The sequence below is a fragment of the Rhamphochromis sp. 'chilingali' genome, assembly GCF_963969265.1.
Source record: "Rhamphochromis sp. 'chilingali' genome assembly, chromosome: 21".
Taxonomy (NCBI): Eukaryota; Metazoa; Chordata; class Actinopteri; order Cichliformes; family Cichlidae; genus Rhamphochromis; species Rhamphochromis sp. 'chilingali'.
This window is the reverse complement of record NC_137949.1, coordinates 2,793,476-2,811,762: the sequence shown is the minus strand read 5'-3', so window position 1 is coordinate 2,811,762 and position 18,287 is coordinate 2,793,476. Positions and strand designations below refer to the sequence as shown.

The 18,287-nt window shown below is 36.5% G+C and overlaps 1 protein-coding gene across 3 annotated transcripts in view; it reads right to left on the bottom strand.

Moving 5' to 3' along the window:
* The window catches only part of rragd (ras-related GTP binding D), a 76,007-nt gene extending 58,565 nt beyond the window's left edge, over window positions 1-17,442 (bottom strand). For all 3 annotated transcript variants that reach the window (XR_013970291.1, XM_080870964.1, XM_080870965.1), the window contains exons 1-2: window positions 17,232-17,442; window positions 8,760-9,055 (exon numbers count right to left, since the gene is read on the bottom strand). Coding sequence is in view for 2 of the 3 variants with exons in the window: in XM_080870964.1 (XP_080727090.1) it covers window positions 8,760-9,055; window positions 17,232-17,427 (492 nt within the window). In the remaining variant the exon portion in view is untranslated. The remainder of the gene's footprint in view (window positions 1-8,759; window positions 9,056-17,231) is intronic.
* Between the last annotated feature and the right edge of the window lie 845 nt (window positions 17,443-18,287).

The following is an 18,287-nucleotide window of genomic DNA, read 5'->3' as shown; positions in this document are numbered from 1 at the left end:
TTTTTCACATTCTGTCTCTCACAGTTGAAGTGTACCTCTGGTGCAAATTACTGACCTCTGTCATCCTTTTAGGTGGGGGAACTTGCACAATCGGTGGCTGACTAAATACTTTTTTGCCCCACTGTATGTGGACATCACATTTTGGGATGTCTAGACAAAAAATAAAAAATTTTGCTGTACAAGGGCGTAGAGCTGGGCGATAGAACGATAACGATATGTATCGCGATATAACTTTTACTCGATAGAGAAATTAAGCTATCGCGATAGACCTCGCCGCTCTTGTCCTCTTAAAAAAAAAAAAAAAAAAAAAGGTCAGCCAATCCAAATTAAGTAGCGCAGAGCCGAACCAATCACAGCCGCAGCGTCACGTCGCGTGACTTGTTACGTACAGCACAAGTGCCAAGCTGCACGTGTGTTTGTTTGGGAAGCAGCCAGCGCGTAATGGAGGAAATGAGTGTGCCGACTAGAAAAATCAACCGAGCGTGACCGAAGAGAAAACAGATGATGGTTCCAACGCCGGAGAGATTGTCGAACGGAAGAGCCATAGAAGTTCCGTAGTGTGAAGGTATTTCGGCTATTTCAAGTCTGACAAAAAACAGAGTAGCTGCACTGTAAATGTGCCGAAAGCAAGTCTGGAAATACAATAAACTGGTGCATGCGTCACACTGTGCGCCACGTTATTGTTTCGGTGAAATGAATTTCTACAATACTGTTACTGTTAATTCTACTCTCTGCAGTGTTTAAATGCTTACATATACACACAGTTACTGTCCGTCCACACATACGACTTGGTTCTGCTTCTATGCCCCAGCTTTGTTTACTTTTTCCCACCGAGGCTTCTAGACTTCTGATTGGCCAACATTTCTGCACGGTTAGGAATCTAGCACCACCTGCTGCTTTGGCATGTTCATAGCAGCGTTTTCCTTCATTTCTGCCTTTATGTGTGGACGGGATTATTTTTTAAAATGAAAACGGAAAATCTCCGTTTTCAAAAATACCCGTGTACGTGTGGACGTAGCCTCAGTCTCTGACTGGAAGCGCTAATTCGTCATTCGGCTTTTGTCAGACTAAAGTAACTGTTAAAACTGTTTGAAAAGCTCAGCTATACAACAAGGAGAGATTGAGAATTTCCTTTTAGTTCTCAGTTTATTTGATATTGACAAAAGTTAGTCAGTTTTGTCTGTTCTTCTGTAAAACAAACTAAGATTTATTTTTAGAATTAATATTTTGTTTCTAAGTGGAATTGACAATTTAGTCTGTTTCGTTTGTTCTATTTTGAAACTTAAACGCTTTAGCGGCTGCCTTTTGTGTAGTTTGCAATATTTGCCTTTATTTATCTGAAAAAGTCTCATGTTCCTTAAGTACATCTACCCTGTTGAACTTATTATGGGAAATAAATATTTAAATCAAAACAAGCTGCTGATTATTTCACATTTTACTTGTGAGCAACGGCACATTTAAATCTTACAAATATAGTTATTTGGCTTATATCGTGATAGATATCGTTATCGCCTGAAATGAAAAAAACATATCGTGATATGAAAAAATCTCATATCGCCCAGCTCTACAAGGGCGTGATATTCACTTATGAGGACATTATACTGCATCTGTTCTATTCTAAATTTAAAGCTAATATCCTCATATGTGGATCTAATTTCTCTCAGAAACAAAAATCAGGTAAAAAAATGCATGCCATGAAAGAGTTCGGGTCTTAGGAGGTTAAGGTTATTTCTTTTAATGTAAATGGGCTTACAAATCCTATTAAGCGAAGCAGGATTCTAACTAAAATGAAGAAAGATCGAGCACAAATCGTATATTTCCAAGAAACCCACTTGACTAATAAAGAACATGAAAAATTCAAGAGAATGGGCTTTACAAACATGTTCTCCTCATCATACAAATCTGGCCGCAGGCGAGGTGTGATGATCCTAATCTCTAGGGATCTAAATTTTGAAAAGTTGTCTGAAATTAAGGATAAGGAAGGGAGGTTTATACTGGCTCGGGGAACGGTTGATGGTAATCTGGTTACATTAATGAATGTTTATGCACCACCAGGAAGTTACCTGAGTTTCTTTAAAAAAATTATTAATATAATGGTGACAGAAACCCAAGGCCCCTTGATTTGTGGCGGCGATCTGAATATTCGCCTGCGGCCGGATTTAGATAGCTCTAATAGAAGAATGCTGGAATCAAGTACTCTGTATAAAAGAGTCTCTGCACTTTTTGAAGAGGTAGATTTAATTGACGTATGGAGAAATCGTTTCCCTACAAGGAGAGATTATTCTCATTACTCAGCTCCACATTCCCTTTATACAAGGATAGATTATTTCATGATGTTTGGAAAAGATAGGGATAAAATCCAATCATGTGAGATGGGTACAATAGACATAAGTGACCATGCACCACAGTATCTGACAATTGATTTAAACGTATACCCCAAAACATCAACATGGACATTGAACTCATCTTTGCTTAAAGATGTAAAATTTAAGAAAGAAGTAATGAAAGAACTCAAAGATTACCTTGAAATAAATGATAACGGAGAAGTGTCACCTCCAATACTATGGGGATGCATTAAAAGCTGTCATAAGAGGGAAGATCATAGCATTTGCCTCTTTTTAGAAAAAAGCTCGAGAGAAAAAAATGGCAGAATTACAAAGGACTCAAAAACAATTAGAAAGTGAGCATAAACAAATGCCTTCAACCAGCACTCTAAAACAACTAACAATGATCAGAAATGAAATAAATAAGCTGAATACACAAGCGATAAAGAGAAAATTACTATATTTGAAACAGAAATATTATGAATGTGTATCAAAATCAATGAAAATTCTTAGCATGGAAACTTAAAAAGAAAATTGCAGAGAATACTATAACTAAAATTAAACACCCAGAGACTGGCAACATGATGACTAATCTACATAAGATACAGGAAGCCTTTGAATCATTTTATAAAACATTATACGCTAAGGTTCCAGGTGGAGCCGAGTACGAAATTGACAATTTTCTGAATTCTTTATACCTACCAAGTTTGAATGAGGAACAAAATAAAATAATGATTGCAGAAGTGACAGAAACTGAACTCATGAAAGCCATCAATAGATTAAAAACAAACAAGTCACCGGGCTCCGATGGTTATACCGCAGAGTGGTACCAGGGAATTTAAACAGAAATTGATCCCTATATTACTCTCTACTTTCAACTGGGTGTTAAAAAAAGCGCAAATCCCACCGAGTTGGAATGAGGCTATCATCTCGGCTATCCCAAAAGAAGGTAAAGACAAAATTGAGTGTGGCTCATATAGAATAGAATAGAATAGAATAGAATTCAACTTTATTGTCATTGCACATGCACAGGTACAGGGCAACGAAATGCAGTTTGCATCCATCCAGAAGTGCTTTAGTGATATAGATATATTACAATATATATTAGCAATAATATACACCCATCTCTGTCCTCAACATAGATTACAGACTGTTTACCTCTATAATTGCCAGACGAATGGAAGAATCTTTACCCAACCTAATTAGTAATGACCAAACGGGGTTCATAAGAAATCAGCAGACACAGGACAATATACGCAGAACTCTTCATGTAATAAATCAGATACAAACATCTAAAAGTAAAGACATGCTTATGAGTATCGATGCAGAAAAAACTTTTGACTCTGTAAATTGGGACTTTCTTTACAAAGTCTTGAACAAATTTGGCTTACATAATAGAATTATTGATACGGTGAAGGCATTATATACTAACCCTACTGCAAGAATTAAAGTTAATGGTTATCTCTCAAATAGCTTCGCTCTGCAAAGAGGAAATAAACAAGGCTGCGCTTGGTCTCTACTTTTATTCGCATTATACTTAGAACCTCTGGCACAATCAATCAGACAAAACAAAGACATCAAGGGAATAAACATTAGAGAACAGGAACATAAGCTTGCTTGCTATGCAGATGAGATATTAACACACATAACACATAACTCCCTACCTGAACTGATGAATCTATGCCAAAAATTTGGGAAACTTTCTGGGTATAAAATTAATATGTCCAAAACTCAAATACTTAACTATAACTTTAGCCCCCCAGCTCACTTGGTTGCTCAATATCCAATGAGATGGCAAGCAAAATCATTGAAATATTTGGAGTTGTCATACCTAAAGACCTAACTAAATTATTTGAGGAGAATTTTGGTTCCCTGCAGAAGAGAATAGTGGATGATATCAAACGATGGAACATGATTCCCTTTCTAACTTTATACGATCACGAATTGAATCCATCAAAATGAATATTCTGCCAAGATTACTGTATTTATTCCAAACACTACCAATACAAATTGATCAAAGCCAATTTAACGAATGGGAATAAAATTATATCACGATTTATACGGGGAGGGAAGAGACCAAGGGTTTGTTTTAAAACTTTACAATTACAAAAAAAGACAGGAGGATGGGGGCTGCTGTCACTAAAAAATTATTTTCGGGCTGCTCAGTTGAAGACTGTGATTAACTGGTGTGATATAAGCTATAAAGCACAATGGAAAAATATTGAGGAGAGCATCTTTTCTTTTCCAATACAAGCTGTCCTGATGGACTTAAACATTAAAAAATATATAGACAAGGTCTACAACCCTTGGGTGAAATGTACACTTAATGTATGGAGAAATGTTATGAGGGAATTTAAATTGGAACAGGACTTGGCTTTATTTAAATAGTATGCATATGACTCTGATTTGCCCCAAATAAATTGGACTCACGTTTTAAAAGTTGGTCTGCTAAAGGATTACCTGCATTCGATAGTCTGACTAAAGATGGGAACTTAATTAGTTTGGATACATTGAAACAAAAATACAATCTGGAAAAGCAGGATTTTTATCGATACTTGCAAATAAGACATATTAAGACAACAATCAGAGTGGCGTCGAACACTAATGTAGATTTGATAGCTATGCTTAAAAAGGCATATAGTGGCAACGTAAATAAAAAACATATTTCCTTTTTGTATACATTTCTTACAAATAAGCTTTCTCACTCAAATGAATATGTGAAGATATTATGGGAACAGGAGGGAGGAGTGTATATAACAAAGGATGAATGGACTCAAATATGGGAACAACAATGGAAATGCACTTCCTCACGAAGATGGAGGGAATTTGGATGGAAAACTATGATACGGTTCTTTATCACCCCTTGTCAAAAGACTCATTATGACGGGAATCCCCCTGTATGTTGGAGAAAATGTGGACACCAACGAGCACACCACGCTCACATAATGTGGGACTGCTCTTTGATCAGGACTTATTGGAAAGACATTCACGAAACACTACAAGAAATTTTCAACTGTACATTCCCTTTTGGAATGAAAACATTTCTTTTTGGATGTACGCCACAGGAATGGTCTAAAAAAGATAAATGTTTACTAAGTGCCTTGCTAGTTGCAAGTAAAAAATGTATAACAAAGAAATGGTTATTACAAGATGTACCAACTTTATCATTGTGGTGGGAAATAACACTAGAGATTTATAGGATGGAGGAGTTAACGGCATATGTGAATAACAGAGTAAGTTGTTTTTTGTCGTGCTGGGATAAGTGGGTCCAATACACCAATATACATAAGCCGAATTTAATTCTCAAATCTTAAAATCAATAATCTGGCTACTGGTCACTCCCGATTGTTCAGTGTTTCTGTTTTGTTTGGTCTATTGCAAATTGTGTTAATCAATGCCTGTAACCCGCATCGTAAACTGTAAAACCCAAAAATAAAAAATGAAAAAAATAAATAAATAAATAAACTACAAGATTTTTTGGATTTGGGGCCATTGTGTGCCGGGAGTCTGGCGACAGCTGTTTTCAAAGTACAATTGAAATCACCTCCCACCAAGATCATTCCTTCAGATGTATCACTCCTGTAACACCTGTAACATTCAGCAGTCGCCTCATTGCTCTGACACACACAACAAAACTATTGACTAGACTACACATTAACTACACAAGATTTGCGCTAAACGTCGCAAATCTGTCACATCTCAAGACACCGCCGTCACTCCTAAAACTTCCCCCTTCCTAAACAACTAAATTCCATGTTGCCATATCATTTTTTGATTGGTCGACATGGTACATTTTTCCACCAATAGTGGGTGGGTTTGTTTTGGTTTTGTTTTTGCTCACAGACAGAGAGTGCTTTCGAGCGTTTTCCTTATAAAACGTCGTTTTTACCGTTTCTTCTCGCAGTAAATATAAACAACGATAGTATTCAGGAAGAAAACCAAACATTGCATATATTTAGCAATATGTGTATATTACCACACAGTGTTGGTATTATAGGAACTGCACTGCAAAGGTTTGAGTCCCATCTAACTGAGATTTGGATTTTATCATGTAAATAAGAAGTCTTCATCATATATAAAAGTTAGCCATGCAGTTTCACAGGTTTCCGTGTTGGGACCAATACTTTTTACATTATATATGCTTCTACTGGTTAATGTTGTGTGAAAATACTACATATACTTTCATTGCAATGTAGATGTCTCCCACTTAGAATTATTTAGGAAGACAGATGACAAATCAACTAAATTATGGACATGTCTTAGAGACCTGAAGGTTTGAATGACATATAATTTTCTAATTATAAAATTGGACAAAACTGAGATTACTTTAAATCTCACACGCCATATAATTCCTCTGGATGGCCTCACTGTGGTCTGTGAGGAATCATGGAGGCATTTTTGGTCAGGACAAGTCATGCACACATTAAACAAACATATAGGACTCCTTTCCTTTATCTATGTAATATAGCAAAAATTAGAAATATATGTTTCAGATTTATGCTGAAAAACTGGTTCATGCATTTGCTGTTCTAAAAGTTCCCTGAAAGTTTTCTGTTTTCTTTGTATTATTGTAGGAGTTACCTTAGATTATGATACACCTTGAGGCAAATGTTGTTGTGATTTGGCACTGTATAAATAAAACTCCACTGAACCTTACTTTCCAGGTAGAATATCATAGAGCTGGGCGATATATCGAGTTTTTAAAACATATCGATATATTTTTATACGAGATATAAGATGTGACAATATCCTTTATATCGATATAGTCTATGTTACGTTATAATTATAGTTGTGGAGCCGCAAGTTTGCCTCTCTTTCGTCCACTTTTGTCTCTACGCAACGTTACTCCGCCTCGCCTTCACTGAAGACAACTCCCCCTCCTCCCCCATCGCTTCACGTGCAGGCAGCGACAAGACGGACACGGCAAATCTCCGTTAACGAGTTACTGCGCATCGCCCCATGCGTGGGGCTGGACGGCGTCAACGTGCTAACGAGCTAAACATGCTAACGAGCTAACCGCGCTAACGAGCTAACAGCGCTAACCCTAAAATCCTTTCATTCTCTCAAAAGTTGATAGCGCGCCTTATGTATGAATTCTGGTTGTGCTTGATGGCCGCGAACCGATTTTATGTGGTACACGGCGCTCAGCAATCTGTCAAAAAATGTTTTAGTACGACTTTGGTAAGCTGCGGAGCTGCACCGCTTGATAGATTGTCGGCGCATTACGGCTACCGAGGAGCTTCGCGGAGTGATACGTACTGTGCATCAACGTAATATTACCGTATTGTGTGTGTATAAGGACCATAAATGGCACCTGTAAGAGACGTGGTTATGAAGCGGATTTCAAACTCCAGGCTATCAGTCACACAGTAAAACTTGGGAACAGAGCAGCTGTGAAATCTGTCTGTCTTTGTTATTACGCTCAGCGTCTTTTAGTTTACATTTTGACTGCACAATTGTGAGCTCTTTGTTTAGCACAAAAACAACCTTGTTTTCTTTTATTTATGGAGCATTATTATTTAATGAATGCTCATAATTTAATTTTGAGTAATTTTTCATGTACATCTGTGCTGTATGTTAATAAAAGTGCCTGTGTGACATCTGGGACACAGCTTTGACTAAGAACTCTCTTTTTGTTCTTACTTTATGGCTTAAAAAAAAAATTATCGAGATATATATCTTATATCGCCATCCAGCTAAAAAATATCGAGATATGAATTTTGGGTCTAGAATATCATATCATAATATATCTCTGATTAACCGGAATTACCCTTTATCACATAAACATTTATAATGGTATCACCACAAACAATAATATGACACAGCCCTACTTGACAGATATGCAAATTCTGAAAACATCATTAAAGTTAAGCAGTATACTAAGCATGTCATTACCCTCTTATTAATCCTTCCACTGCCATTCAGTTCTCTCTTGCCTTTAATGATGTGGTACAGTCAGATTTGATTTTACCACAGAGCAGAGCCGATCATCAGTATGGGGACCAGTATGCTGCATAATTTGCACAGTACAGTTTTCTGTTCTGGTGGCTGCTCATTTACAAACAAGCTCCTTGATTCGTTTTGGCTGGTCTTTCTGTGGTGACGAGGTGACTATTGCAAACAGTCATCTAAAGCAATGAAAAAAATACTGCAGTAAACAGTTTGCTATGATAGCTCAAAATAAACAACAGAGTTAAATATGAAACGATAGACTTGTGTTTAACGTTGTCATATCTCACAGCCCTAATAGCAGCTGTTCTGAAAAAGTAACAGTGCACAGAGGACCTGGATGGGGGAATCAGCCAAATGTGAATCTGTTAAGCTTTGGATTTTTACTGCTCCATTTACAAAACTTTTAATCACATTTTGCTATTATGGTAACATGACAACAGTATATAGTATATACTGTTTCACTGTATTTCCTTGTGAACTGACCTGTGAATCAATGACAAAGATTAATGCTCCAGTGCCTCTGAAGATCATTTCGTAGTCAAAAGTGGGGTCAAAGAAGTCAATCTGACCAGGAAAGTCCCAGATCTGGAAACTGACAAAGGAGCTGCTGGAGACATCCTCTCTGCAGATCTTATTAGTACTCTCCAGGAACAGAGTCTCACTGGGAGACATTTTATGGAAAACCACTTTCTGGATGGAGGACTTCCCACTCCTTCTCAAGCCCATCAACAAAATACGAGGTTTGACCACACCATTCACGGAATCACTGAAGCCTGGAGCTATAAAACAGCAAAGGGAAACCTTTAGGTGAGCAATTCTAAATTAGACAAGTTCTAAAGATTGGTGCGCACGGTACTCTTAATTAGTGACGGCCAAATGAAGCTTTCTGAAACACTGAGACTTGTATTGAAAAAGGTGTCATTACTCAAAGCTTCTCAACACAGTCCTCTGCGGTGCCATCTGGTGTCCAAAAATATGAAGAGCAGCTTGAATCTACAACTTAAATTGAACTGCTTCAATTAACATTACAACACATCTCAGTACATTTTCCACCAGAGATGGGTGACGTTAGACACTTCAATATATTTCCAGTATGTCAATATAGTATTCACAGCACTTCACTGGTTTCACATTTTACCATCTTACACCCTGGAGTTTGCCAAAAGGCAAAGACGCACGACGTCTAGAGGAAACCAGCCACTGCTCATCACCAGCCAATACCATCCCTCCAGTGAAGCATGGTGGTGACAACATTATGCTGTGGAGATGTTTTGCAGCAGCAGGAACTGAGAGATTATTTACAGTCGAGGGAACGATGTACAATGTACAGAGTCATGAAACAGGAACTGCTAATCCAGTCTGGGTCTTTTTGGACTCCTTTTATCGTAAAGTTCCTGGGAGGGAATTTGCCAAATCTATTATGAAGGAGGGATGGAGGTTAACGAATCTGTTGATTTTAAACATTTAGAGAATTATTGTCAATAGTCCCACTGTTAACTTATTATTATATTATATTTACATTAAATCTGGCTTCTTTCAATTGCGCCAGATTTCTAAAGCTAAGTGTTATATACCACGCAGCGACCTTGAAAAACTTCCACGCTTTTGTGAACTCCAGGTTAGACTATTGTAATTCTCTTTACGTTGGTCTCTAATCCATTCCTCTTCATAGGCTACAGCTTATTCAGAATGCTGCGGCTCGCCTTCTTACTGGTGCTGGAAAATTTGATTCTATTACTCCAGCTCTTGTTGATTTACACTGGTTCATGTAACTTTTTATCAAATATCGTATTGAGTTTAAAATTTTGTTACTCACTTTTAAAATTCTGAATAACATTGCGCCCAGTTATCTCACTGATCTCCTTATCTGTATGTTGCCGAGCGCTAAGATCATCGGGTCAATTACTAGTGCCATCGTGCCTTTGCTTCAGCTGCACCTAATCCTTGGAATAGGCTCCCCGCTTCTATTCGTGCCTCAGACTCTATCCAATCCTTCAAATCACAACTGAAAGCTTACTTATTTAACCTGGCCTTCCTGACCAGTTAGTGCCCTTATCGCATCTAAACGAATTAATTTCACTACTGGTTCTTTTAACTTCTTAGTTGATATTCTGTATCTATGAACTGACCTTCCTTCTGAACTGAGGTCTGATACCTATTTTTTTTTTTTACCTCACTCTTCTTGTCTATTAGTGCCTCCCTTCTGTCTGTGCTAGTACCTGATCTGTATTTTGTTAATTGATTTATTTTGATCTTGTGTATTATTGTGAAGCACTTTGAAATACCTTTGGTTTATAAATGTGCTATACAAATAAAACTGTATTGCATTGTGTTGTATTGTATATTTGAATGACACATTGATCATTGTTATTACTTTTTTAATTGCTAATTGGTATTTAATAGCCATTTCAAGGAGTGGGAGGAGCCACTGGATATTTAGTCAGGGACTAGTGTGCCAGGTCATGATGGAGAGTGGACCATAGTAGCCTATTGTTAGGAGCCCTCATTAACGCGGTTTAGGCTAGTGCAGAGCTGTTTCTATTTAATTTAGAATTATCTTTAAATTGAAGGTTTCTTGTTTTTCCTTTGTTTCTTTGTAAAGTCTTTCTACTCCTACTTGGCTGCAAAAGTAGTTCTACTTGAGCAAAAGTTGTGAATATTTTTGTACACCTTATATTGTTATATTGTTCTTATATTGTTTTTTAATCATTTGCAATCGTTTTTTTTTAGATTTCTCCATATAATTTGTTAATTTGCAAGAATTTTGAAACTTTGTCTTCATGGGGTGTTATTACAAATTCATTTCATCTATTTAATTGTATTTAATCTAACATGACAACATGTGGAACAAGTGAAGCGCTGTCGATAAATGACTTGTGTCAAGCCAGCCTCCAATTCGAGACTTGCAGTCAAGCCAGCCTCCAGTTTGTTTTACGTTCCCTGTGTATTCAAAGTATTACGGGAATGGATGTGGAAACCGGATTTCAAAATAAAAGCCAACTTCGAGTGAATTAACAGATATGTTAAGAACATAATAACATATAATTTAGGCTTTTTTTTTTTACAAACTCTAATGTTAGATCTATATGACACAGCCTTGTACCCTAATTGTGCCCTGTCACTATCAAGGCCATCTTATTTTGGATTTCAAAGTAAAAGCCCTGTGAATCTTCATTTTTGAACTACTCTTTCAATGACTTAATAATGCTCTTAAAAGCAAAAGTCGTATTTCCAAATACTATTTGAACTTTATATCAACACTTTCCAACCACAGTCTTTTTACAGTGATACCATATCAATATCAAGTCAGTCTGATTTTGCCTTTCATAGTAATGGCCCTTTGAAATTGTCCATAATTGACTTAATCTTCTAACGATTCAAAATGCTCTAAAATGAAAAATTCTTGTTTCCACAGGGTAATTCCACCTTAGATCAACAGTATACAGCCCCACAGTGATACCATATCAATATCAAGTCATTCTGATTATGCCTTCCAAAATAAAAGCCTTTTTAAATTGTCCATAATTGACCTAACTTTCAGTGATTTCAAAATGTTTTAAAATGGAAATTTCCTGTTTCCACAGGGTAATTCCACTCCAGATCAACAGTATACAACCTCACGATGTTACCATATCAATATCAAAACATTCTGATATTGCTTTAAAAAATAAATGCATTTTCAAACTGCCCATATCTGAGTTGCTCCTGGAACAATTTCAAAATGCTCTAAAATGGCACATTCCTGTTTCCACAGTGATACCATATCAATATCAAGTCATTCTGATTTTGCTCTCAAAAATAAAAGCCTTTTCAAATTGTCCATAATTGACCTAACTTTCAGTGATTTCAAAATGCTCTAAAAAGGAAAATTACTGTTTCCACAGTGTAATTCCACCTTAGATCAACAGTATACAGCCCCACAGTGATACCATATCAATATCAAGTCATTCTGATTATGCCTTCCAAAATAAAAGCCTTTTTAAATTGTCCATAATTGACCTAACTTTCAGTGATTTCAAAATGCTCTAAAATGGAAATTTCCTGTTTCCACAGGGTAATTCCACTTTAGATCAACAGTATACAGCCCCACAGTGATACCATATTAATATCAAGTCATTCTGATTTTGCCTTCCAAAGTAAAAGCCTTTTCAAATTGTCCACAATTGACCTAACTTTCAGTGATTTCAAAATGCTCTAAAATGGAAATTTCCTGTTTCCACAGGGTAATTCCACCTTAGATCAACAGTATACAGCCCCACAGTGATACCATATCAATATCAAGTCATTCTGATTATGCCTTCCAAAATAAATGCCCTTTCAAATTGAGCATATACGGCCTACTTTTTTGACGATTTCAAAATGTTCTTAAACAGAATTTTGCTGTTTCCACAGGATAATTTCACTTTAGTTCAACAGTATACAACCTCACGATGTTACCATATCAATATCAAGTCATTCTGATTTTGCTTTCAAAAATAAAAGCATTTTCAAACTGCCCATATCTGACTTGATCCTGGAACAATTTCAAAATGCTCTAAAATGGAAAATTCCTGTTTCCACAGGGTAATTCCACCTTAGATCAACAGTATACAGCCCCACAGTGATACCATATCAATATCAAGTCATTCTGATTATGCCTTCCAAAAGAAAAGACTTTTCAAATTGTCCACAATTGACCTAACTTTCAGTGATTTCAAAATGCTCTAAAATGGAAATTTCGTATTTCCACAGGATAATTCTACTCCAGATCAACAGTATACAGCCCCACAGTGATACCATATTAATATCAAGTCATTCTGATTTTGCCTTCCAAAATAAAAGACTTTTCAAATTGCCAAGATACGACCTACTCTTTTAAAGATTTCAAAATGCTCTAAAAGTGAAAATTGCTGTTTCCACAGAATAATTTCACTTTAAATCAACAGTATACAACCCCACAGAGATACGATGTTAAGATCAAGTCACTCTGATTTTGCCTTCCAAAATAAAAGTATTTTCAAATTGCCCGTAGACGACCTACTTGTTTGACGATTTCAAAATGCTCTTAAATTGAAAGATGCTGTTTCCACAGGATAATTCCACTTTAGATCAACAGTATCCAACCCGACAGTAAAACCATGTAAATTTCATGTTGGTCTGATTTCGCCTTTCAAATTAATGGCCCGTCGAATTTGTCCATATGTGATATACTCTTTCAATTATTTCAGAATGTTTTAAAAATGAAAATTGCTGTTTCAACACATATTGGGTTTTCATTTTGAAAAGCAAAATCAGACTCAATTGATTATGACAGAATTGAATCATAAAGATGATGTAAAAGGAAGCTGAAATTGCCACTAGGTTGTAATTGATAGTACGTTTATATTTTAAGTCTGTGGAAAGATGTCATTCTAAATAAAGAAATTACAAAACAGCTTGCAAACCAACCATGACATCTTTCCACAGACTTAAAATATAAACGTACTATCAATTACAACCTAGTGGCAATTTCAGCTTCCTTTTACATCATCTTTATGATTCAATTCTGTCATAATCAATTGAGTCTGATTTTGCTTTTCAAAATGAAAACCCAATATGTGTTGAAACAGCAATTTTCATTTTTAAAACATTCTGAAATAATTGAAAGAGTATATCACATATGGACAAATTCGACGGGCCATTAATTTGAAAGGCGAAATCAGACCAACATGAAATTTACATGGTTTTACTGTCGGGTTGGATACTGTTGATCTAAAGTGGAATTATCCTGTGGAAACAGCATCTTTCAATTTAAGAGCATTTTGAAATCGTCAAACAAGTAGGTCGTCTACGGGCAATTTGAAAATACTTTTATTTTGGAAGGCAAAATCAGAGTGACTTGATCTTAACATCGTATCTCTGTGGGGTTGTATACTGTTGATTTAAAGTGAAATTATTCTGTGGAAACAGCAATTTTCACTTTTAGAGCATTTTGAAATCTTTAAAAGAGTAGGTCGTATCTTGGCAATTTGAAAAGTCTTTTATTTTGGAAGGCAAAATCAGAATGACTTGATATTAATATGGTATCACTGTGGGGCTGTATACTGTTGATCTGGAGTAGAATTATCCTGTGGAAATACGAAATTTCCATTTTAGAGCATTTTGAAATCACTGAAAGTTAGGTCAATTGTGGACAATTTGAAAAGTCTTTTCTTTTGGAAGGCATAATCAGAATGACTTGATATTGATATGGTATCACTGTGGGGCTGTATACTGTTGATCTAAGGTGGAATTACCCTGTGGAAACAGGAATTTTCCATTTTAGAGCATTTTGAAATTGTTCCAGGATCAAGTCAGATATGGGCAGTTTGAAAATGCTTTTATTTTTGAAAGCAAAATCAGAATGACTTGATATTGATATGGTAACATCGTGAGGTTGTATACTGTTGAACTAAAGTGAAATTATCCTGTGGAAACAGCAAAATTCTGTTTAAGAACATTTTGAAATCGTCAAAAAAGTAGGCCGTATATGCTCAATTTGAAAGGGCATTTATTTTGGAAGGCATAATCAGAATGACTTGATATTGATATGGTATCACTGTGGGGCTGTATACTGTTGATCTAAGGTGGAATTACCCTGTGGAAACAGGAAATTTCCATTTTAGAGCATTTTGAAATCACTGAAAGTTAGGTCAATTGTGGACAATTTGAAAAGGCTTTTACTTTGGAAGGCAAAATCAGAATGACTTGATATTAATATGGTATCACTGTGGGGCTGTATACTGTTGATCTAAAGTGGAATTACCCTGTGAAAACAGGAAATTTCCATTTTAGAGCATTTTGAAATCACTGAAAGTTAGGTCAATTATGGACAATTTAAAAAGGCTTTTATTTTGGAAGGCATAATCAGAATGACTTGATATTGATATGGTATCACTGTGGGGCTGTATACTGTTGATCTAAGGTGGAATTACACTGTGGAAACAGTAATTTTCCATTTTAGAGCATTTTGAAATTGTTCCAGGATCAAGTCAGATATGGGCAGTTTGAAAATGCTTTTATTTTTGAAAGCAAAATCAGAATGACTTGATATTGATATGGTAACATCGTGAGGTTGTATACTGTTGAACTAAAGTGAAATTATCCTGTGGAAACAGCAAAATTCTGTTTAAGAACATTTTGAAATCGTCAAAAAAGTAGGCCGTATATGCTCAATTTGAAAGGGCATTTATTTTGGAAGGCATAATCAGAATGACTTGATATTGATATGGTATCACTGTGGGGCTGTATACTGTTGATCTAAGGTGGAATTACCCTGTGGAAACAGGAAATTTCCATTTTAGAGCATTTTGAAATCACTGAAAGTTAGGTCAATTGTGGACAATTTGAAAAGGCTTTTACTTTGGAAGGCAAAATCAGAATGACTTGATATTAATATGGTATCACTGTGGGGCTGTATACTGTTGATCTAAGGTGGAATTACACTGTGGAAACAGTAATTTTCCTTTTTAGAGCATTTTGAAATCACTGAAAGTTAGGTCAATTATGGACAATTTGAAAAGGCTTTTATTTTTGAGAGCAAAATCAGAATGACTTGATATTGATATGGTATCACTGTGGAAACAGGAATGTGCCATTTTAGAGCATTTTGAAATTGTTCCAGGAGCAACTCAGATATGGGCAGTTTGAAAATGCTTTTATTTTTTAAAGCAATATCAGAATGTTTTGATATTGATATGGTAACATCGTGAGGTTGTATACTGTTGATCTGGAGTGGAATTACCCTGTGGAAACAGGAAATTTCCATTTTAGAGCATTTTGAAATTGTTCCAGGATCAAGTCAGATATGGGCATTTTGAAAATGCTTTTATTTTTGAAAGCAAAATCAGAATGACTTGATATTGATGTGGTAACATCGTGAGGTTGTATACTGTTGACCTAAAGTGAAATTATCCTGTGGAAACAGCAATTTTCACTTTTAGAGCATTTTGAAATCTTTAAAAGAGTAGGTCGTATCTTGGCAATTTGAAAAGTCTTTTATTTTGGAAGGCATAATCAGAATGACTTGATATTGATATGGTAACATCGTGAGGTTGTATACTGTTGACCTAAAGTGAAATTATCCTGTGGAAACAGCAAAATTCTTTTTAAGAACATTTTGAAATCGTTAAAAAAGTAGGTCGTATATATGCTCGATTTGAAAGGGCATTTATTTTGGAAGGCATAATCAGAATGACTTGATATTGATATGGTATCACTGTGGGGCTGTATACTGTTGATCTAAGGTGGAATTACCCTGTGGAAACAAGAATTTTTCATTTTAGAGCATTTTGAATCGTTAGAAGATTAAGTCAATTATGGACAATTTCAAAGGGCCATTACTATGAAAGGCAAAATCAGACTGACTTGATATTGATATGGTATCACTGTAAAAAGACTGTGGTTGGAAAGTGTTGATATAAAGTTCAAATAGTATTTGGAAATACGACTTTTGCTTTTAAGAGCATTATTAAGTCATTGAAAGAGTAGTTCAAAAATGAAGATTCACAGGGCTTTTACTTTGAAATCCAAAATAAGATGGCCTTGATAGTGACAGGGCACAATTAGGGTACAAGGCTGTGTCATATAGATCTAACATTAGAGTTTGTAAAAAAAAAAAAGCCTAAATTATATGTTATTATGTTCTTAACATATCTGTTAATTCACTCGAAGTTGGCTTTTATTTTGAAATCCGGTTTCCACATCCATTCCCGTAATACTTTGAATACACAGGGAACGTAAAACAAACTGGAGGCTGGCTTGACTGCAAGTCTCGAATTGGAGGCTGGCTTGACACCAGTGATAAATGCCAGTACCCCTGGCACTTCTGTAGGTGTGCACAGTTGACATTATCATGCTGTACACAACTTCGCTAGTTACGCCCACGATTGTAGAGAAAACAGCCCGTTTTCCGAGTGTGTGACCTTCCAAAGCAGTGAAGTTGCAAAAATCCCATACCTCTGTCCTCACAGCTCAGGTCGGCATCAGAGAACGCCTCCAGGTCGTACTCGTCGTCGTCATATTCCAGAGCTTCGTCCTCCTCTCCGCACAGGACTGAAACTTTCTCACTGGTCATGCTGATGTTTTGTTTTGGATTCAAACTGCTCGTGGTATCCAGCTTTCCCACAGCGTTCACCTGATACGTGAGCGCCATGCCGGTGAACTTTCACCCGCGGTCCCCGCCTCCAGTCGCTGCATACGCAGCCAAGCAGGGAGGTGTCAAAGCGTAGGTTTAGTCTTGGTAGCTTTACAACACTCCGTCTCATACTGTAGTAAAGTATTTAGAAGCAAATTAAAATTACATTTCTGATAAATATTTATTTAAGATTTGCTTTACTATTTATTTCAAAAAAGGTCTACACATTAAAAGAAAGCAAAGCATTAGGGTAATAGGGAAAAGACATCTGAATGATCTTCAGACGTATGTGGCTGTGAAACAATAGCTGCATCCATCTTGGGGTGACTGTGGCTCAGGGGATTTGGAAGCTCATCTGTAACCGGAAGGTTGCTGGTTCAGGCTGCTCTCTCTGTCCTGGTCGTTGTGTCCTTGGGCAAGACACCTTACCCTACTGGTGATAGCCAGAGGGGCCGATGGCACGATATGGCAGCCTGGCTTCTGTCAGTCTTCCCCCAGGGCAGCTGTGGCTACAACTGTAGCTGCCTCCACCAGTGTGTGAATGTGAGAGTGAATGAATAGTGGCATTGGAAAGCGCTTTGGGTGCCTAGAAAAGCGCTACATAAATGCACTCCATTATTATTAAAACATGATAATAATAATAATAGCACCATGCCGAGTGTGTGTTTTGTTGTTGTTTTCCCATCGACCTAATTTATCTGTGCTGTGCTTTTTTGGAAATCGAATTTCCCAGAGGAACCCACCCGAGGGATTAATAAAGTTCTATCTTATCCTTATTACTAAATATGTGTTTCATTTTTACACCTTTTTCTGAGTCTTCTTGTTTGTTTCTTGTTTGTCTCTGTGGAGAACCTAATTGTTTTCACATGGGACCAACT